This window comes from Miscanthus floridulus, chromosome 10, assembly GCF_019320115.1.
Source record: "Miscanthus floridulus cultivar M001 chromosome 10, ASM1932011v1, whole genome shotgun sequence".
Lineage (NCBI taxonomy): Eukaryota > Viridiplantae > Streptophyta > Magnoliopsida > Poales > Poaceae > Miscanthus > Miscanthus floridulus.
In genome coordinates, this window is record NC_089589.1 from 141,795,967 (window position 1) to 141,818,578 (window position 22,612).

Here is a 22,612-nt window from a genome sequence, read left to right on the forward strand (position 1 = left end):
AGTACTTAAGAACATACTATATGGCCTAAAAACCTTATTTTTAGAATGTATAAAAAGGAGAGTTAATGAGAGATACAATAAGCACAAAAGTTTCAACTTAACTTGAGGAGAGAGAAAAAATCCATAACAGTTGATAAGAATAAAATTTGAAAAATCAAAATTTATATTTATGACTTCATGAGATACATGATCCAACAAGAACCACCATGATTAATTGCAAGGTTTCAAAGTAATTGCATATTTAAAATATATAGAGATCCTATGCAAAGAAAAAATATGAATATGGATAAAAATATATAGATTATTCACTTAAAAATATAGTAATTAATAGGTCTTTGAAAACTATATATAGAATACAGAGAATCTATTATGTCTACTATGTTAGAAAATAAACAAAGAGAAAAACTTATAACTTAATATAAGTAATTCTTTATTAGTCGGAGGTACTCTCTTCATTTCAAAGTATAAAACGTTTTGAGTTTTCTAAATACATAGCTTTTACTACACACTTAGATGTACTTTCTAGATACATAGTAAAAATAATATATCTAGAAAAGCAAAAAATAGCTTATAATTTGAAATGAATGAAATATAAAACAGTACCTAATATTTTTATCTTCTAAAATTCTAACCCATGCGAGAGTATGGTGGATGGACTAGTATAAACAATCATAGCATATTCATATTCTTGGTGTTTACTGAGTCATCGTCGCTAGTTCTTGGCATTTAGCATGCCTCTAATTGCTAGTGCTATCATACTGCATCTGAGCATCCGCCTACTGCTAACAGAAGGAATCAGTCACCCATGCTAAGCATACTCAGCTTGAAACTTAAGAAAATCAGGTAGTAGCTAGCTTTCATGGCAGCCGCTAGCGGGAGCAGGCAAGAGAGGTGGAGCCTCGCCGGCGCGACAGCGCTGGTCACCGGCGGCAGCAAGGGGATCGGCCACGCGATCGTCGAAGAGCTGGCCGGGCTCGGCGCGCGGGTGCACACGTGCGCGCGAAACGCGGCAGAGCTTGAGGAGTCTCGCCGCCAGTGGGCGGAGAAGGGCCTCGTCGTCACCGTCTCCGTCTGCGACGTCTCTGTGCCGGCCGACCGGGAGAAGCTCATGGACACGGTCAAGGCGACCTTCGCCGGCACGCTTGACATCCTGGTGAACAACGCCGGCCAGGCGTTCTTGAAGCCGGCGGCGGAGTGCACGGCCGAGGACTACTCGCATGTGATGGCGACCAACTTGGAGTCAAGCTTCCATCTCTGCCAGCTCGTGCACCCTCTCCTCGTTAGAGCTTCCATCGCCGGAGGAGGAAGCGTCGTCCATGTCTCCTCCATCGCAAGCTACCTGGGTTACCCAGGGCTCGTCCTCTACTGCATCTCCAAAGGTACCAATAAGTGCATGCTATGCCAATTAGAAATATATATTGCACATTGTTTTTCGAAAAGCAGACGGCAAGAATTTTGCTGGGTATATATTACTTCTAATATCCTAAATTATAAGACGTTTTGATATTTTTAAATTCATAGCTTTTATTATGTATGTAGAAATAATATATATCTAGATGCGTAGCAAAAATTATGAATCTAGAAAAAGCAGAAATAATAGAGAAGAAGCAACTTAGCATTAAGAACGAAGATAAAAAAACTACCACTAAAAAAACCTGTCAGATACAGTTCTGACAAGCCTGAAGAACCTGAAGCATATGAAGCTGTGGAACTCGGAGTTGTTGTCAGAAGCAGCCCAAGTACCAAGAAGCCCAACAGAGAAAGGAAGCCCAACACACTAAGTACTTTGGACCGGCTTTGATATCCATGTAGCACAGGCCTATACCTTCCAGGAGGAGAGACGTGTAGATCTAAGAGGGACATCACGAGGAAGGGGAGAGCAGGATAGAACAGAGAAGTAGTTGGCCAGCTGTGTCCGAAGACGGCGGCGCGCGGGAGCAAATTGCCCTGTTCTTGTATCCATCTCTCTTTAATTCTGTTCTAAACCCCATAATATACACTATATGAGAGTGATGGAGTGAATTCTAAGTAGAGTTAGTGACAAAACCCTATGATAGGAGCGAAAACAAGGCAACCGTCACAACGGCATAGAACACACGCACCAGCACTGTAATGGCAAAAGACGCCAGCCTCACATGCTATTGCAACAGCCAAAAAATAGGAAGGGTGTGGGGTTCCTTGTAGCAATGCCTCTATGGAGGAAACGACATCCTCAAATTGTCGCCTCAGATTGATTGACGCTGCCGCAAAGAGCTAGCCACTGATATGCGTGGCTAGGTAGCGCCATTCCATGTGGACCGCAGCCAAACCAACAATCACCAATCCACAATAGGCCATCATGGGTTGCCCGAAAATGGATGAGGTGCACCGGGCTAGCAGCCCCGTTAACTGCCATAGATTCGCCTTGCTTGTTGCTGTCGTTGACACCACACTGGTGCGGCAGGAACCACGAAGGATGGTGCCACCAGGCACCAGCCACATCCGAACCTGCACGTGGAGGACCCTGCAGCCTACTGTCCGAGACGCGGCAAAGTGTGGCCTCACCTACATAGAAGCGTGACCATCCTTCTTTCTGTTGTGATGAAGCATCACCGCAGCACCATCTCGGCAACACCAGACACCCGGGTCGCCGAGTGTGGGCACGGCGGAATCCACGATGAGCATGCATGCATGGCATCCCGGCTAGGTCAGCGGGGTTCCTGACCTCACGGCTTTCGACTGGGAAGAAGCGATGATGTCCATGATGTTGGCTGAATCCACAGAGAGCCTGAGTGCTGGTGGCATCTCCACCCACAGCGTGTCCGCCTCCTCGCAGTGGGCCACCGCCCTGCCTCCACGTCGCCGCTTGGAGCTTATTGTGGCGCCATCATAACCTGCCCGAGACACCGAGCACTCGTAGATCCGGCCTAAGGGATGCCAGATTTGGCCATCGGGCCACTACATCCATTATCTGGGAGGAATACCATGGCTGGGGCGTTCATGACCGCTGAGGTACTAGGGCTGGGGCCACTACATTCATACAACGCATGTCACAACATTTTTCATATGCATATAATTAACATAAATAATGCAAGGGTTGGAGTAATCTCATCGAACTATGAACTCATGCTAGACTACTTTAACTAGGATTATACGATTTCTCAAACATAATAACCCCTCCTTGTTGGCTACATTTTTATCCTCCAATGACCTCGTTCAGATAGACAAACCTATATAGCCTTTTGTTTTGTTTGGGCTGAAGCATGATATTCCCACAAATTTACGCAAAAGAGCAATATCTCACTCTCTAGACATATTAAGTCAAATTGTTTGAACAAAACTTTGTATTGTTCATTCAAAAAGTATATTCTCTTTGTTTCTGACAGAATTCTACTATCATGCAGCAGCAATGAACCAGCTTACAAGGAGCCTGGCTGCCGAGTGGTCCCAGGACAAGATTCGTGTGAACTGTGTTGCCCCCGGCGCTGTCACGACTGATATACTCAAACAGGTGCATATATAGCCACTAGACCTGCGTCGTCAACTTTTCCAATGCCCCTCAATTATTTAGAGTAAAGTGTACGGTTCTCAAATTTGACTGATGCTGGTCCTCATGCTCACAAATTGCATCGTTTCAGTCCTTTAACTATCCCGGTCCATCTATCGACTTGTTCCTCCAATCCTATGGCAGAATAAAGTAAGCCAAACAAATAAGAAAATTCTGATTATATATATCAGAAAACAAAACTCCGATTACTTACATTTTTGTATGAGGCTATTCTACAAAATTTCATTTCTCTACCACGATATAATGATCAATTAGCTAGTACACAAATAGAAGAAAAATTGTCCACATCAAATGGTGTACCAAATGCATCTGCTGCAATGACTTTGTTTTAACCATAACAATGCAAATAAGACAATTTCTTTTCACCAAAAATATATGTTTGCAGAAAAATCACATTTCCCATGCATATCATAATGCATAAGATCATAACTAAGGCTGCATATATAACGAGGGTACGCACATAGACAATGAAGTTTACCTACTTATTCTTTTTTTTCGAGTTGACAGGTAGAACCAGAATTTCTGGAGCAGGAGATTTCACGGATTCCGATGCAGAGGTGCGGGGAGGTAGAGGAGGTTGCGTCCGTGGTGTCGTTTCTGTGTATGCCGGCGTCTTCATATGTCACTGGCCAAGTCATTCGCATCGACGGTGGCCGGACCATAAGTGCGTGAGCTTCTAGCTAATATATATACTACTAAATATAGATGTCAGTTACAATGAGATATTGAGAGCTTGTTATATTTCTTGGATGACTTGCAATGTGGAGAATTTATTTAGCAGTCATGTCATGCGTTTCAAATTATCTGAGAACCGAACTTCGTATTGTTTCTAAATGTGTACTGCTCTAACCCGTACATTATGAGAGGCTTAGAGCTTTATCAATGATTGTATCATTCGGTCCAATGACTCCGGTTGTAAACCTTACCTCCTCCATCTAAAAATGACGAATCATATTTGACCAGAGAAAAGTCAAACCTTACTGATTCAAGCAACAATTAGGCAATTATGCCCTATGCAACAGTAACTGCGAAGAGACAAGAATCATCTCTTTTTTGAGTGTCCATTCATCACAAACTGTTGGCAGTCTATCTCTATCTGTTGGAACCTGCAACAACAACCTTTAGACATGGTCATTGAAGCCCGAGATGTTTTTGGCAATCACATCTTCAAAGAAATTATAATAACAGCCTGCTGGATTATTTGGACAACCATGAACAGAGTCACTTTCAGCAATGCAAATTTCTATTTAAATATGTGCAAAGAAGACTTAAAGAAAGAGCTTGGTTTGGTTTGTATCAGAGCCAAGTAAAATGTAAAAACCGCTTTAACTTTGTGGAGAGAAAATATCCCTTAAATGTAATGTCCTTCTCTTTTTTGTTTTTTAGGAAGCCTTGTAACTTGTACAGATATATACATAATAAAAAATTTAAGAGGCCTCCCCTGCTGATCCCTTGAAAAAAAAGTTTAGAGCATAAATCTTGCATCAATAGATTTTGTATTGAAAGTGCTGATTGATGTTTTAACAATTAACTACATATTATAAAAAATATAAAGGTTAAAATCTACTTTGTAAGACTTTTACCCTAGTTAAATATGATTCTCGTTGCCGATGGAAGGAGTATTAGGGGTGTTCATATGATTTCTCAAGTTAAAATATGATTTCTCAAGTAAACACTCCACATTCTCATATGACTCGCTGTTCATATAGCTTACTTCTGTTTTTCATGGGGATGTAGGTGGATTTGACTGGGCACCGCTTGCATTCCTAGTTTTTCCTTTTATTTATTTGTCTTATCACCTCCATTCACTCCCTCTTTTTCTCTTGTTCTCTGTTCCCTCTCTATATGTCTATGGCTCTATGGTCGGTGTTGGAGCATGCCTCCTAGGTCGGCCCTTGCCGTATTCTAACCCTTCCCACGCAAGGACCCAAGCAGGGTCGTCTCAGAGGGGAGGGCAATAGGTACACATTGATCGGTGATTATTGTTCCAATACCATATTAATTATAGCATTTACTACATACATCCAACTAAGGAAAACTCAATAATGAATTGAGAGATGGGAGGGGTGCAATAAATGCGAGGAGACTTCAAAGAAAATAAATGAGCTGATTGAACATTTAACCTCCTAGAGATTTATTTATTGCATATACAAATTGTTGAGCTTTTGTCTAATGATACAAAATAAATGAGCTGATTGACCATTTAAACTCAATACTGGACGCGCTTCACCATATGGGTGACGGGCTAGGCATTGGACAACAACCTTTTTTTCAGAAATTTTGACGAGGTGCTGACCATCCGCGGCTAGACTCGTGTTGGACCGCCTCTCGTATTGGGCCACACCGGCGCTGCTGGACCAGGCCGCTGACTTCATGTCTGCGCTGGAGATGCAGCTCAGTGCTGCATGTTGTCGCGTGGTGGGCCAACGACTTGACAACCAGCCCAGCAGGGGTGAGCCACCTCTGCGGCTATAAGTAGTTGGGTTAAGAGCCAAGTCCACCAGCAGGAATAAGTGCGTGGATTTTAATGCCTCTATTTTCAGAGGCGGACCGCCTAAATGCCCCGCCTCGGAAAAAAGGCCGAGGCCCAATAGGCCCAGGCGAGGCCCGATAGGCGCGTTCAAGTATAAATACCTAACTTAGGGTTTCATTTCCTCTCCTCACCCTCTGTCCGATACTCCGATTCCCTCTTCTCCCGATAGTCGCGCGGCTCCTCTCCACCCTCTCCTCGCGAGACGCCGGTCTCCTCTCCCCTCCCCAAGCGCACCCCCTCCCTCTCCGTCACCCTCTCCTTCTCCCTTCCCCGAGCAGCGCCGCCACCCTCTCCTTCTCCCCTCCCAGGGTGGCGCGACAGGCGCATGGATGGGCTTGGCAGGCCCATGGATGGGCTCGACGGGCCTATCCACAGGTTTTTCTTTTTTTTTGTTTTTTTATTTAATTTATCGAGGCGGGCATTTCAACCACCTCAGTAAAAATTTATTTACCGTGACCATTGGACCGAGGCGGTCGTGATGCCCGCCTAGGTAAATGCTTTTCGTCCGCCTCGGAAAAGTTTACAGTAGTAGTGATACTCATGACATTCTCATACAGCTGCGATTACGTCTGGTACCACTTGAATATAATAAGGGTACCCTGACTTCAGAAAGCATGTGAGGTATGGTGGTTGAAAGCATGGAGAATTTAGGAGAAGCGTGTCATGCTGATTTTCATTGATTATACACGTACAAGAAACATGGTTCTAAATCTCCGGCTATAGCGGCAGCTATAGCCGGAGATCTCTGCTGGACACAGCTGCAGCTAAGATATCTAACTTTTAGCGTTAGGTGTTGGAACCCGCTAATAGCCGGATATAGCGCGCAAAATCCGCTAAACATTGCGTGATTTAGCGCCGCGAAGCTGTCGCACCTCACTGTTCCGCGCCGGCCTTCCGTCAGAGCAGCAGAGAGGGCCAGAGACGTGTTGCAGTGGAGAGAGATAGAGAATGCAGGCCAGAGGAGTCACGAGTTGGACCTTGGACAAGGAAACTAATAAAGAAAGAGTGCAGGCCTCGGTAGGAACGTGTGTGGCGAGGATTGATCAGGCTGTGATTATTAGTAGATAAATAGCGGCGATAATAGTGGCTATTAGCGGCTATAGCGGATCGACGAGGCTGCCACTAAACTTTATATCCGGAGATTTAGAACCATGACAAGAAATCGTGCAGATGCGTGAATAATGCGTATCATACTATATGAAAGCAAGCTGATGGAAAAGTGTGCAATGCTGATTTTCCATTATTATCTTAGAAAACGGGGTATCTGTTTGTTGTCCTTGTTTTTGCATAGCAGCGCGCATTATCAACGACGAATGTGGAAACATTGAGTTGTCGTAAGTTGCCATGGATGCCACTGCCCTCCCGTGACCGTGGGGAGCGCTTCTTCGATTCGCCTGGGGGGCGGGCTTATGCAGTGAGATGGCATTGGTCGTCAGCGTGGCGCTGGCGAGGTGGAGGCAGGCGGCTACATCAATACATTCTTTACGGTCCTTTGGTTGGGTTTCCGGGGCTACTTTTTCTTCCCAGTAGCCAAAAGCTAACTAAAGGGTTCGAAAGCTTTAGCTGCTTTGACCAAAAAACAGCTTTCAGTAGTTCATTTCTGGTAGAAGGATGGGAGGTGCTTTGTCGGGCTTCCATCTTTCACATGCTCGAAAAAATTATTCACTGCCACTCGTTATGAAGCGTACCGCTTCATTGCTTTCCTTTCCCCCGACGTTTTTGTCTAGATGCCACCAAGCCATCGAGATCTCCATCGCCGCCACCAGTGCCATCAACGTCAAAGCGCGCCCGGCAAGCTGGCTCCCCTCCCTCCTACATGCCTCCCTCCATGCTGAATCTGCTAGCCGATGGCCCTCCCTCCCTTACCGACCCGCCTCTCCCTGCTTGATCTGCTCCTCGACGTGCCATGTAGCCCGGTGGCCCTCCCTCCCTCGTCTGCGCACGAGGTCTCCATGCCGACAGCCATTGGGCTCCCGGGGTCCTCTAGGTCGGTGGCAGCCACGGAAAGCGCCATTGTCTGGCCGCGGCTCCAGGCGAGCAGAGCCACCGCGCCGATGAGCCGTGCAGCCACGCGGGTTGCAGGGCGATGACTCCTCCACGGGTCTCTAGGCCGGCGGCTCCTCCGCAATATCGGCCTTCGACACCTCAACGTGCACAACCTGGAAGATGGAAGAGGAAGAGGCTGGAGAGAGTTGAGTGGGGATGATATGTAGGGTTCACCCAATAGTTTTTCCAAAAGCCATAACTGTGCAACCAAACAGCTATCAGATTTCTCATAGGCCACACCCCACAGCAGTTTTCCCACAACCCATACCTCAACCAAACGGACCCTTAATAAACAGCCCGCCTGCTCATATTTGTATATATAAAACTAGATATATGTCCATGCGTTGCATCGAGGCTATGATGTTTTGACGGAACCTGAGTATTCGTTCGGACGCAGACAAATGAGCTTCGGGGACTTCGTATCTGACACGGACACATGTACCTGGTCTCCTATCAGAACAGGATAGGACGCGGACGCGTGACCTCTAAACGGAGGATAATTCGTATTCAATAATGCTTCCGTGTTTGTCCATCCAGATAACTCGCCCCCTCCCGCACGGATTTGCCCCACCCACGTCTCATGCTCGGATTCGCCTCGCCCGCCATGACTGTCTCTATCTGTCTGCCGCGGCCACCTCCACCTCATCGCCCGTTCTCCTAGACTTGTTCCGCGGGGCGCCTCCATCTACCTGCGGTCGCCTCCACCTCGCTAGTTCGTTGCGCCGACTGCCCAGGTTACGCTGAAAGTGCATGTTGTGAATGAATGTTTCAAGTGTTTCAAATATGTCCGAGGTATGTTGCTAGTGTTTGATATGTATGTTGCAAAAGTAGATACGAATGTTGTATATGTTGCAATGGTTATACACGTATGTTGCAAATATCTGTTCAAAATGTTTCATCTGTTTTACATATATGTTGCAAGTGTTTTATCTGCATGTTACATATGTTTCATACATATGCTGCGGTGGCTATACATATGTGTTGCAAGCGTATGTTCCACATATTTTAGTTGTTTTAGACATATGTTGTAGCAAATATTTTATGTTGCATTTGTTTGATGTTTCAAGCGTATATTTTTGGATGGGGCCACCAGACTCACGCGGTGCGCATCCGCACGTACGCAAGGCTTGTAGATTCCCGTGTACTCGCATGATACGGAGCAGGTGCGTGGGTTGCCCTCGCGTGCGCATGAAAACGATACGCGGGAAATGAAGCGGGCGCAGGCAGTCCCCACGTGCGTGTGAGCGCGAAACGAAGCGGGCATGACGGTTTTCCGTGCGTGTGGGCACATGTGACACAGAGTAGGCACAGACGTTCGGACGCGGGCTTCCGTCTGGACGTCTGGGCGCTAGCTCTATCGTATTGGGTGCGGACGTGTGAGCAGGTATCACGCGGTAGATAACAACGTTACAGTGTGGAGAGAGAAACAGAGATCGGATCGTCTCTAGTCTCCGACAGTCCGACGAACTGTAGGAGCCAGCGACGAGCTGCAACCGCTGATGGATGGAAGGAGGCTGGCTGCATGGCTGTTTACTATCACATGGCCCTGGCCTGTGCGGTAGCCCAGTTCTAAATCCACCAACAGGCAATAGGCCCGGTCCAACATGGCAGCACCAACACCCAGCCCAAAGCTGTGCCGAGCGAGCGACGACAGGGTTTGGACTTGCAGTTTGTACTTTGTAGCAGCGCCCGTGGTCCTGGCGCCGGTATAGTAGCTTCAGCAACAGCCCGAGGTCGTGGTATCCCTGTCAGCGAGAAGACAAAGGGGGTGTTTATCAGGATTTCTTCTGATAGGCTTTGAGCCGGAGCCATTTTGGAGGAGCCATAATTCATGGATTGTCCAAAACGGCTCCGGTCCTTCTATTTTTCACTGGAAAAACGGCTTCTTCTGCAAAACGTCTCGTGCTGTACAGAACTGCTAGATGTCTTGTTTGTAAATTTGGAGGAATGAGTGGTGGTTCACTACTCCAGCATAGTGCTAGTTCACTACTGCAGGAACAATTAACAAATTAAGCCGACTGTTTTACATTTCCAGAGGTGGGCACCCCTGCCACCTTTCCAAAATGGTTCTTGCTAATCGGCCATTTCTAGAGGCGGTTGGCTGCCTATCTCTGTTAATCCAAAATTCCAGAATAGCCCAACATCCAACTAGGCGATCTTTGCAATAACAAAAGAGCTCAAGCATCACTCCTAGCGTGTCTTAGCTTGAGCATGGCCTGATCTTCATCAGCATTCTTCTGTCGCCTTGGAACCATAGTCGCTCCTACACTACAAATGGAGTGCTCCTTCCGATGAGTCTCGAGAAGGAAGCCTACAATAATGGCCATTATACTATGCTTCACCGCAGCCGATGTGGCCCGATGATTATAAGGTTGTGGCGGAAAGTAGTTGGATCAGATGGTTGATGACTCATGCATGTACTCCAGGTAGCTGCATCAAATGGTTTGAGAAAACAATCATTCAAAAATAAATTTCCTAGAAAGAAGCGAGATCAATGCTAGTACAATGAAAATCCAACAGTTGCCCTTTTATCGCTACCGGGTCAAAGGCAAACATGCCCAAAAATTTGATTGCCCCACGCCTATCAATATCTTCCAGGTGTAAACATTTCATCTCCCTCCATTGTTGTCACTGTTCGCTATTGCCCCAAGGAATGCCACTCTGTTTCCGCTGCTCATGAGCACCATCGTTTCCATCCCTGCTTCGCCAAGGACCGCTGCCCCTATCAACGCCATTGTCGTTGTCAGCCGCCTCTCAAGCAGTGCCTCCCTCAGTCCATCCTGTCCCCATCCTAGTCCACTTTGCCTCGAGGAGCTAGCTCTGCCTGAGGACCACTGTCCCAATCCCTGCCGCCATCCCTCCTATCCTTTGACCCAAAGTAAGTCATACCAATCTCACTCCATTGCTGATCTATTTTATCGAGAGGATGAAACAATTCGATACAACATGACTGCTATTTCATTATCTTCTTCCTTCCAAAATACGATGTGTCCTTGGGCTGAACAACAAAGTTATAGATATTGTCGAGTAGTACAACTTTTGTTTTGGCCGTTTCTCCATCCGAGGTTGTTTGAAAATTTTAAATTTTAAAATATGAGAAATTCAAACGTAATTTTTCTTGGTCAAATGATTTCTAATGAAAAAGTTGACAACTACAAAGTTGATATAGCTCTTTGAGATTTACAACTTAAGTTTTTGTCTTTTCTCCATCCGACACGAATGCAACTAGAGGAGAGGATTGTGCTATTATTTTTCTTATAATATATGTGTGCAACGTAGGCGTATGCGGATTCCGTCTCAGCAAACCAACTAGTTCACCGGTGTGACAATTGAGTCAGATGCTTGCCGGTGTACATATATAATAACTATCTCAAACGAAAATTGAAAAAATGAAAAGAAAATTGAACATAGGCCATCATGCTCTAGTAATATGCGAACAGCACAAACAATTATTCTTTTCCTCAGCCACCTAGTGCTGCAAATGCTTCTTTGATGCTGATGACTTGAGCATAAACTTCCTGAATTGTTGGCCTATCTTTGGGTGTTTCCACAGAGCATGAGAGACCGATTTTGACAAGATCCATGATACAGCTCTTGCTCCAGCTGCTGCATGATTTTCGTGCTCCAAATTGTTGCCTGCTTCACGTCTTCAAAACTTGAAGCGATACAAGGATCTAGAACCTTGCTGGTCTTGTGAGGAAATGCTCTTGCAACAAATTTATGAAGGTTCAAACCACTACTGAACGTCTCATCTGTTGGACGCCTCCCTGTTAGCATTTCTAAGATGATAATTCCATAACTGTACACATCACCTTCAGTTGAGAGTTTACTCCCAAAGCCATACTCTGCAATATTATGTGTAATTGATCAAACGGCTGTTTCTCTTAAAATAGGGGAAAATCATAAAAATTCTGACAAGAAGTGCAAGATCAAACAACTGTATCTTTTCATGTGAGGAACAAACACAATGAATCATGACAAATATAATGGCAGAAAAGTAGATAAAAATATAAGCACAAATAAACAATCATGACAGTGATGTACAGCGTTTTGGACGAAATTTCTCACCTGGTGCAATGTATCCGATTGATCCTCTTGGTCCTAGTAAGCTTGAAGAACTATGGTGGCCTGAGTTACTAAGACCGTGAAGAAACTTGGCTAACCCAAAGTCAGCAAGATGTGCCACCATGACATCATCAAGGATGACATTGCTGGGCTTCAAGTCACAATGAACAATAGGTGGCATGCAGTGGTTGTGTAGATAATCCAAAGCAGAAGCTATGTCCATGGCTATTGTTATTCTGGAGCTCAAACTCAATTGACTTATTAACCCATACTCCTGTTTAGGGTAGAGCCATCTCTCTAGGCTACCGTTAGACATATATTCAAGAATAAGAGCTTTGAACCTAACAGATGTCCTGATGGATCAAATGATGAGCACACAGTAATCACCCATACAAGATTCCGATGACGAATACTCCTCAAGGCCTCACACTCAGCGAGGAAGCTCCTTAGTCCACCAAGTTGGTCAAGTTTGAAAACTTTAACAGCAACTGTATAGTCTTCAAGCTGAAATGTACCTTTGTACACTGATCCATATTTTCCTGATCCAACCAAGTTGGCTAAGGAGAAACAGTTTGTTGCTTTGACTAAATCAGCATATGAAAACCTCTTCCATTCCTTGAAGGATGGATGAACAGCTTGTTTAACTTTCTTTCTCTTCTTCAAAAGAATGACTGCAAAGCATGCTAATAGGACAAAAGACAGAGAAATGAGTCCTAATATCTTCAAAATGTTCAATTTGTGTCCTTGGCTTGATGCCTTTGAATTGCAAAGTGGTAACTGTAACAACGGGGAGCTGGCACATAACTTCTTATTCCCTTGAATGAACACATCATTTGCAATCTGAAATATCCCCCCACTTGGTACTGGTCCCTCCAGATTGTTGAAGGACAAATTGAGGAACTTTATGTCACTGAAGTTCTGAATGAATTCTGGGATTTCTCCAGACAAGTTATTTTGAGAAAGATCCATCACAATGATGCCTCTCAAATTTGCGAAAGATTTTGGAATCATTCCATCAAGAAGATTTGCCTCCATGTGGAGGGACTCCAAGTGGACGCACTCACCTAAAGTGGATGCAATTTGTCCAGAAAATTGGTTATTGGATATATTCAAACTGCCAAGGTTGATAAATGAACCAACCTCCAATGGTATTTCTCCAGAGAGTTGGTTGTGAGACAAGTCTAAAGCTTGAGAAAGGGACGTGAGAGTAAACAGATTATTTGGTATACTACCGTAAAAGCTATTCCAAGAGAGGTTGAGCGTTTTCAAATTTTTGAACTGTCCTAAAGCTCCTGGGATTGGGCCAGTCAGACTATTTTCCTGTAAAGAAAGCTCATTCAGCTCACTAAGATGTCCGATTGAAAGTGGAATGTGTCCAGATAGTTTATTCTGCGATAGGCTCAGGAGAAACAAGTTCGGAAGATTTCCAATGGAGCTAGGAAGATTTCCTGTAAGTAAATTCTTTTTCATGCGAAGAAGCTAGCGTGAGGTTTGTCAGGTGCTCTATCTCCTGTGGTATACTGCCGGATATTTTATTTGCTGCTAAGAACAATAACTCCAAGCTCTTGGGAAGCTGTGCAACAGAACTTTGAAGCACTCCTTCAAGGATGTTTGCTTCCAATTTCAACCTTAGCAGTTTTGTGCAATTGGCTAATTAGGATAGGAAAGACCATTCTCCAGATGCAAGCCTATTCAAACCTAAATTCAGTTCAACTAAGGTGGGCAGGGTACCAAAACAAGGAATGACACCATGGAACAAATTATTGCGAAGATTAATCATCTCAAGATTGGTTGCATTAGCTAGCGATGTGGGGACTTCTCCTCCTATGTGGTTTGCCTGGATAAGCAATGTTTGGATGCTTGGAAGGGTATAGCCGATGTTATATGGAAGTTCCCCAGTGAGATTATTTTAAGCTATGGCAAGGTATATGAGTGTCGACATGTTGTAAAATGGTGCCGGAACGGTACCTGACAGCATGTTGTAACTCAGCTCTAGGTCAAGTAGGCTTGGAGTTTCTCCTATATTCCACGGGATGCTGTCATGAAAATAGTTGCCTCCAAGCAAGAGCCAGTAAAGAGAAGAAAATTTTCCTACAGATGAAGGTATGATGCCTGCAAGTTCATTGGAGTGACGTGCTATTAAATAGTGCAGGAGGAATCTCTCCGGTAATTTTTGAAGTGACGTGCTATTAAATAGTGCAGGAGGAATCTCTCCGCTAAGGTAATTCTTTGTTACGGAAAGCACTTGAAGTGATGAACTATTAGCTAGGAGTGGTGGGATAGGTCCTGTGAGGCTATTGTTGGCTAGAACAATAGAGACAAGAGAAGAGCTACTTCCAAGTGAAAGAGGAATGTTACACATTAGGGCGTTTCCGGGGAGACGTAGAACTGAAAGGCTGCGTAGAAAGACAAGATACTTCCGCTGAGAGAATTACTAGCAAAATCAAGGATTTGAAGACTAAAGCAAGACGATAGAGTCATCGGTATCACGCCGCTAAGGTTGTTGGAGCTGAGGTTCAGTTAACGCAGACTATTTAGTTTCCCAATTTCTATTGGGATATGACCGCTGAGTTGATTATATGGCAAGTGGATCCTTGCGAGGAAAGTGAGATTCGAAATACAAGGAGGTATTTGTCCACCAAGGTCGAGTGATTCGATGTCCAACGCAACAACTCGAGATGAGTGTCTCTTGCTGCATGTAACACCGGACCAACTGCAATATTGGATGGAAGAATCATTCTTCCATGATGGTAGGAGTTCAGCATTACGCAGCAGATGGTGTTTAAGGCATTGGATGCCTTCAAAGTCGGTGGTGGATTCATTGTGGAGATATGTTTTTGCGTCTAATGAAGGGATGACGACTGTCAAAAGAGAGATGAGAAGAATAATGGCGAATGGCAGAGAGGAGCTGCTGAGAACTCCAACAGGAGACATGTCTTCTCTACTACTACTAAAACGCATGCTTGTGCTGAAGGTGATGCTTGTGCAATCGTGATTTAGTGGAAGTGCTGTATTTATAGAAGACATGCCGCTTGACTCGAACATGAATAGAAATATTGACCGGCGAAAAGAGAAGTAGAACTTTGACCGGTCATTCCTATATTACTAATCACGAGAGACTTTAAAAGTTTCATGTACAGTACGATACTTCTGTATACCCTATGTTTTCTACGATTTACATAAACTGCTCCCCATTCATTTTAGAAAAAAAAAACTCTAGCGTTAATAATGTTGGACTTAAATAATGATATCAAGTAGGTAATTTCTGGATTAAAACCAGGATATAAATCCTTAACATATAGTTAGATTTTTTTTGCGAGCTAACATACTAGTTAGATTGGACACCATGAACAGGGACATAGCGAACATCATTAAATGATCGAAAAACAGCGGGCATACTGTAATAACAGATTGGATCACAAGTTGTGTACCATTCGTTTGTAGAGGGAGACACTGTCACAAGTTGCGTACATATTTTAATAAAATTCCAGTAGGGGCTCCGCCCCTCCCGTTTCATAAAAAAAAGGTCGTTGGCTAGCGGTGGAGGAACGTTGCCGTTGAAGATGCGATGAGCCTACTAGCGGCGGAAATGATGTCCCAATCGACGCAGCCTTTGGAAAACGAGTGGTCATGGAGGTTGGGAGCAGTCACGCAAAGAGCTTTTCCCAAGAACCTTGTTCGTCCTTTCCCAGTGTAAGATCACAAGGATGAGAGTTCCAGAGACCTGCTCTCTCGATCGCTGGTGCACGCAAGCGCTCGGGATGTAGAGACTAAGGCGGCGGCACAGCAACGAGAAGAGGTAAAAAAACCCTAGCTCAATTATTTAGAGTGTTTTCGCCTTCGTCCCATAGCCCACGACACCATATTTATTTCCTGTTCTACAGCCATCCGCGCCATAGCCTTACATATTTCTGTTTTAGAGTCCGCCGTGTTGAGTTTGTGTCCTAGATCAAGGTCTTGTTGCTGGTTTAGATCGTGTTTGCGTTTAGTTTATGTGATCCCCCGTTGTTTTCCATCAACCCTAACCATGACCACCCAAAAATCCACATCTTTTGTACACATGAAGCCCTGATTCGAGTAGCTTCTTTAAAACAGTCAAAACTTTTGCATCTGAACTCGAAACGGGGCGAATTTTATATCTACCGAGAAAGCCCAAAAAATTTAGATGCATTTCATCCAGCATAGGGTTCCCATAAATTAGAATTGTGAAATTCGATCAGGAAAGTCGAGTTTCCAGGCCCACAAGTTTTGGTATGCTTTTGAAAGCACAATCCTGATTTTCTATAGGCCACATCTTTTATCCAATTGAGCTCAATTTTTTGTGGTTTGTTCTTGTGTGCTCCTTGCTGAGAAAAAATATCAAAGGGATAAGAGCAAAAAAAAGTTTTGACAAAAAAAAAGAAAAGGAAAAATTGTTAAAGAAAAGAAAGAGAAGAGGAGCACATAAGGAACACTCAATCCTCTGTTATTTGTGGTGCCTTTTGCCTTTTCCATATTTCCATTGCTACCTTTCATACTTGTTTCACTCCTTTGATTGTCACACCTGGTGCTTGAAACACGTATAGGCCCGCAACTAGGACAAGTGCTCTAGACATTTATTCAATATTGCTATCTGTTATTGACTTGTGTGCCACATATTAAATATTTCTCTTTGTGTGCCTTCCAAGCTCCACATATACTTTAGATCAATACAGAAAAAGACCCTTGCAATTTTGGTGTCACGCCCTCACAGGTATCACGAACCAATAGCCGGTTGTACCATCCACTGGTTTTACGTTGGTAAGTACCTTGTAAGAACTTGGTAAGCCATGTGAGAGTGTGATTCCATCGACCCATAAATAGTTGATAGGGAATTTATTTTGATTTCTAACAATATAAAACAATGAATTTATGTTTAAGACTGAATTGCAAGAAATCATGGACCAGAAGTTTGCAAGGATATCCTAATGAAGAGCAATCAACCATCAGATATAAACTATAATCATCAAGGTATGAGAGGTAAATTTACCATACCATCCTTTGTTGGATCTTATGACGGAGAGGAATATCTCGATTGGGAGATGACAGTAGAACAAAAATTTGCTTCCCACCTTGTGCCAGCATAAAGTTAGACAAGCTACTAGTGAATTTAAAGATTTTGCTAAAATTTGGTGGCGAGAACTAGGCAATATGTTTTTACAGTCTTATTCATGGGATAGACTAAAAGAAGCAATGCGTGATCGTTTTATTCCTCCTCCTTATAAACACGATTTGCGTAAGAAATTGCAGTGCTTAGAGCAGGGTAATATGTCTATCCAGGAATATTGCGAAGTTTCAAAGGTGTAGAATATGTTATGGGATAGTAGAGGACATGGAAGATAAAATTATTTGCTTTTATGGTGGCTTGAGGCATGAAATACAGGATATTGTTTATCATAAAGAATTTTATACTGTCAACCGTTTGTTCCAGCTTGCTATGCTTGCCGAAAAAGAATTTCTAGGATGATAGCAAAAGAACTAGAGCAATGATGACAACCTCACAAACCAGGTATTAGTAAGGGTGGAGCAAGTATTTGCGAAAGTCGAGACCGCAATAAGCAAGCGAGTGGCCGCTTCTGCCACTGCAGCAAGATCTTCACCACCACCTCCCACACCCACTTTGGAGTCTAAGGGCTGCAATAGATATAATCATATCATGTCGAAATCCACAAGTTTTGTTATAAAGAAACAAGTTAAATTTCAAGAAGGGGAGCAATGTTGGCTACTACCTACAACCCGCCCTCCAACAAAGCTCAAACCAAGGACGGTTTGTTGTCAAAAAGGGGAGGATGATAAGAACATAACACCTTCGGATACAACGATTGATTATAAGGTGAGCTCATTCCTACATTTGCATAATGGGCTTGTTATTCATTCTTGGGACCCTGGCACAAGTGGAGCATGTCCCATGAAGATGGAGAACATAGCAAGGAAGCCCTTGGATGTCCTCCTCCTTGGCCACCTTGAAAGGTCCGTGTTTGGTTTTGGTAATTGAGTGACAACTTAGGTGGACTAATTGTGTTTATGTGAGATACACAGGTGATTAGTCCACAGGTACATGTGTGTGAGCAACATATGCCATGAAGGTGAAAATGGCTTGGAAATGTTGCAAAGCTCACACTGTGATGATGAAGGAGCTTAAATGCACATGAGACATGACATTAAGTCATGTGATCAAGGTGGAGAAGATCAAGACAAGACTTGGCTTGATGGACCGGTTGCAAGCGTGAAGGGAAAGTCGAAGGCTTTGGAGTGATGGACCGCGTGGCGGTGAAGCTTGAGCATGACTTGGCGCCGATGGATGATGGCAATGGTGAAGAGCAAGTGAAGTCAAGATCGATGAACCAATATGATCACGTGATGATATGAAGTGGATCATATCATTGTGTGATCGTGTTGGTGCATATGTTGCATCGACATAGGAGGAGATGGAATGGAATGCGCAAGGCAAAGGTATAACCTAGGGCATTTCATTTCACCGGTCATAGGTGTGTAGAGAAGTTTATGACCGGGTTTAGGATAGATGGCCGTACTATCAAGAGGGGCAAACTTATTTGCATATCGGTCATCTAGTGCCACTCGAGTGATCTAACTTTGCATCGTCGCTAGGATTGAGTGGCGTGGCAAGTTGAGTGGCTAATCCTTTGAAAAATGATTGTGAAAATGCTAACACACATACACATAGTGGTGTACACTTGGTGGTGTTGGCACATTTACAAAAGGAGATGAAGTTGGAGTTGATGTGGATCAACTTGGCGATGAAACGGTGGCGAGAAGGGTTAGGAACTCCACCAGCGGAGTGTCCGCCCGTAGAGTGCAGACAGTCCGACGGTGCCACCGGCGCCCTGTTCTGAAAAGATAGGGTTTCACAGAGTGGACCGGACACTGGTCACGTAGTGACCGGACGCTGGGTTCCAGCGTCCGATCAGTAGTGGCAGCCACCGTGCAGCGTCGGTCGCTGGCTCTGAAAGTGACTGGACGCTGGAGGGAGTGTCCGGTCCTGTTATCGGACGAAGCAGTTTCGCTGGAGGGTGACCGGATGCTGGGGCTGCGTCCGATCACGTCTGATCGGACGCATCCGGTCGGGGTCGGTACCTTACTATAAACGACCGGACGCTGAGGGTCCAGCGTCCGGTCAGTTGAAGCTGCTGCGTCCGATCAGAAGATGACCGTTGAGATCGGAAGAATGCCAATGAATGCAGGTGACACGTGGCTGTCATCGGGCGATCGGACGCTGAGGTCCAGCATCTGGTCAACACGACCGGAGTGTCCGGTCAACCCGACAGTTGCCCAGTGAAGGGGTAACGGCTAGTTTAGCCCTTGGGGCTATAAATAGAAGTGGCCTTCAGCCATGCCTAGTGCTGAGCACCTTGGGGGACTTTGTGTCCATGCTTAAGAGTGCTTAGGAGCCCTCCATCTCACACACACTTGATAGTGATCATCCGATTGTGTGAGTGAGCGATTCTAGTGCGATTGCATCGTGAGGTTGCATCGAGTGGGACTAGGTGATCGAGTTGCAAGCCGGTGGTGCTTGTTACTCTTGGAGGTTGCCACCTCCTAGATGGCTTGGTGGTGGTCTCCGTGAAAGCCCGCAAGAAGCTTGTGCGGCGCTCCGAAGAAGAGCTTGTGAGCGGCATTGTGCTCGCCCCGCGGGAGCCACGAAGAGCAACTTTAGTAAAGTGTGTTATTGAGCTACCCTCACTTCTGGGGTAGGTTCTTGCGGTGCCCGACATGCGGGCTTGGCGGGTGATGCCAATTAGCCGCCGAACCACCAAGTGAGCGGTCGACACAACAGGGACTAGCGTGTTGGCAAACACGTGAACCTCAGGAGAAAAATCATCGTGTCAACCTTGTTCTTCCCGTTGGTTTGCATCCCTGTTACACAAGCTTGCGATTACTTTCATATACATTGAGCTTGTGTTGTTGCTTTTGTAATTAGTTAGCTTGTGTAGCTTGCTAGTTATCTTCTTGCTTATGTAGCATAGAAGTAGCTCCCTTGCGTGGCTAATTTGGTTTGTGTAACCTTATTAGTCACATTGCTTAGTTTGTGTAGCTAAGTAATTGCGCTCTCTAATTTGGCATTGGTTGCCTTGTTATTGAGCATTGCTAGTGAGCTTAGGTGGCTTTGTGCTTTTGCTTACTAGCATGTGTAGGAGCTCCATTGTTGCTTAAAGTACTAGTGGCATAGGTTTGTGTGACCTTGCTCCTAGAATTGGTTAGGTGAGCTCTAGCTAGCCCGGCACCTTTGTTGCTTGATTAGTATCTTTGCAAGGTGCTAGTGAACATAGATAGAGGGGTGTAGTCTTGGCTAGTCCAATACTTATAATTCTGCACTTGTTTCGGTTAGCCGACGCGATTAAGTTTTAAAAAAGGACTATTCACCCCCCCTCTAGTCGCCATCTCGACCCTTTCAATTGGTATCAGAGCCTGGTCTCTTATTTTTTTATGGCACTTTGGAAAAATCACATGCTTGATCATTTTTGTGCAAAGGGACCTAAATTTTGGTGGGTTGTCACAAGTGGTCTCACCCATGTCTTGGACCATATAAATCTCACCAAAGCTGAAAGAGTTCTCTATTAATTTTGATGCACATGCTTGTTGTTTTCTAATGGATGCTTTAAGCTTTGATTTGATGAAACAAGTAAACATCAAGGGAACCGCTCGTGAGATATGGGAGTTCATCAAGGAAACCTTCGGTGATTCCTCCACATGGGATGATGGCAAATTCAAGAAGGAGGATGAGCCCAAGAAGGAGGTGCATGAATGTGTTGAGCATAACCACAATTTGGTGATTGTGGAAGATTGCTCCACCTCATGGTCAAGTGATGATGATGATGATCGATCTACAACAAATTCACTTGACAAGGTTGATGATGGTGCCACAAGTGTTGCAAGTGATGATGCTACCCCATGCACACTTGATGGTGATGATGGTTCATCAAGCCATGATGAAGATGCTACTACAAGCTCTCCAACTACATCACCACATTGCTTCATGTCACAAGGTGACACCAAGGTAACAAATGATAATGTGGTTGATCATGTTGATTCATATGATGAGCTTGTTAGTAGACTTGCTAGCATGACCATGTCTTTAGAAAATGAGAAAGCTAAAACATTGAAATTAGATAATGAAAACTCATTTCTAAATAACTCTTGTGAAGAACATAAGAAATTACTTGATGCTTATAAATCTTCACTTGATGAGCTAAAATTGAATCTTGAGACACTACTTGCATCTCATGATGAATTATTAGAACAACATGCTTCTCTCGTTAAAGTGTTTACAAAGAAACTAAAAAATAATGAGAGCTCATCACATGGATCAAATGATAAATTGCAAAATGTTGCTAACCCTTGTGATGTAGGCAAGAAGAATGTATCCACCTCTTGTGATGATTTATTAGATATGCCATGCTCTTCACATATAGATGTTTGTTCTACTTCTATATCTTGTGAGACTAACCTTTTGAAGGAGAACAATGAGCTCAAAAATGAAGTGAAGAATTTGAGCAATAAGTTAGAGAGGTGCTACAACTCAAAAGTCACCTTTGAGCACATGTTGAAGACTCAAAGAAACTATGGTGACAAGTGTGGCTTTGGCTTCAAGAAGAAGATGACAAAGGGCGAAAGAAAGAGAGAAAGAATGATGAAGAAGCTACAACAAAGAAAGCTCTCTCATACCATGTGCTACCGGTGTCATGAAGCGGGGCACCTTGCAAATGGTTTCCCTAACATTGAGAAGCTCAAGAGTATAAAAGAAGAAGAGAGGCCAAAGCATGTCAAGTGCTTCAAGTGTCGCACTTGGGGTCATCTTACCTCAATGTGCCCAACCAAGCAATTGGTGAAGCAACAAGTGAAGCCTCAACCAAAGCCACAAGTTGAGCAAGAGATTACACCCCAAGTTCAAATCAAGATCAACCATGAAGATGGTGGTGATTCGATGATAAAGAAGAAGAAAACAAGAAGGGGTGGAAAGGCAAGGCATCCAATGCAAATTCAAGATGCCAAGATGATGAGCAAGAATGAAGATGAGAAGAAAGATTATGCTCACATCAAGTGCTTCAAGTGTGGAAGTATGGGACACTTTGCCTCTAAGTGTCCTACCAAGCTTGAGAAGAAGGCTCAAACAATCCATGAGAGGCAAGGCAATAAGAAGCACCACATGAGCAAAGAAGAGAAGGCTCAAGCAAAAAGAAAGTGCTTCTCATACCAGGAAAGGGGACACATGGCACATTCATGTCCCCTAGGTGACATTTCTAAGCCTATTTTAATTGTTGATAATAATGTGCTTAGAAAGGATGGTAATGGTACCTCTATGGTTGCTATTGCAAAACATCCCGCTACTCATACTAAGGTATTGCCTAAGTATGTTGCTCCTAACTTGAGAGGACCCAAACTTG

General features: G+C 44.3%; 1 protein-coding gene and 1 pseudogene across 1 annotated transcript; one reads left to right on the plus strand and one right to left on the minus strand.

Annotated features, from left to right (window-relative positions):
* Nucleotides 1-859: 859 nt before the first annotated feature.
* On the plus strand, nt 860-4,219 carry LOC136485913 (noroxomaritidine/norcraugsodine reductase-like). The gene is made up of 3 exons (XM_066482718.1): nt 860-1,379; nt 3,384-3,490; nt 4,055-4,219. The coding sequence occupies exons 1-3, from the start codon at nt 860-862 to the stop codon at nt 4,217-4,219; spliced, it is 792 nt and encodes a 263-aa protein (XP_066338815.1).
* Nucleotides 4,220-11,587: 7,368 nt separating this feature from the next.
* LOC136485914 (receptor kinase-like protein Xa21) lies at nt 11,588-15,125 on the minus strand (annotated as a pseudogene).
* Between the last annotated feature and the right edge of the window lie 7,487 nt (nt 15,126-22,612).

Excerpts from the sequence above, each read along its gene's own strand:
- LOC136485913 (XM_066482718.1), top strand. The coding sequence starts at position 860 with ATGGCAGCCGCTAGCGGGAGCAGGCAAGAGAGGTGGAGCCTCGCCGGC. Across the intron at positions 1,380-3,383 it reads CCTCTACTGCATCTCCAAAG|CAGCAATGAACCAGCTTACA; the intron begins GTACCAATAAGT and ends ACTATCATGCAG. Across the intron at positions 3,491-4,054 it reads CGACTGATATACTCAAACAG|GTAGAACCAGAATTTCTGGA; the intron begins GTGCATATATAG and ends TCGAGTTGACAG.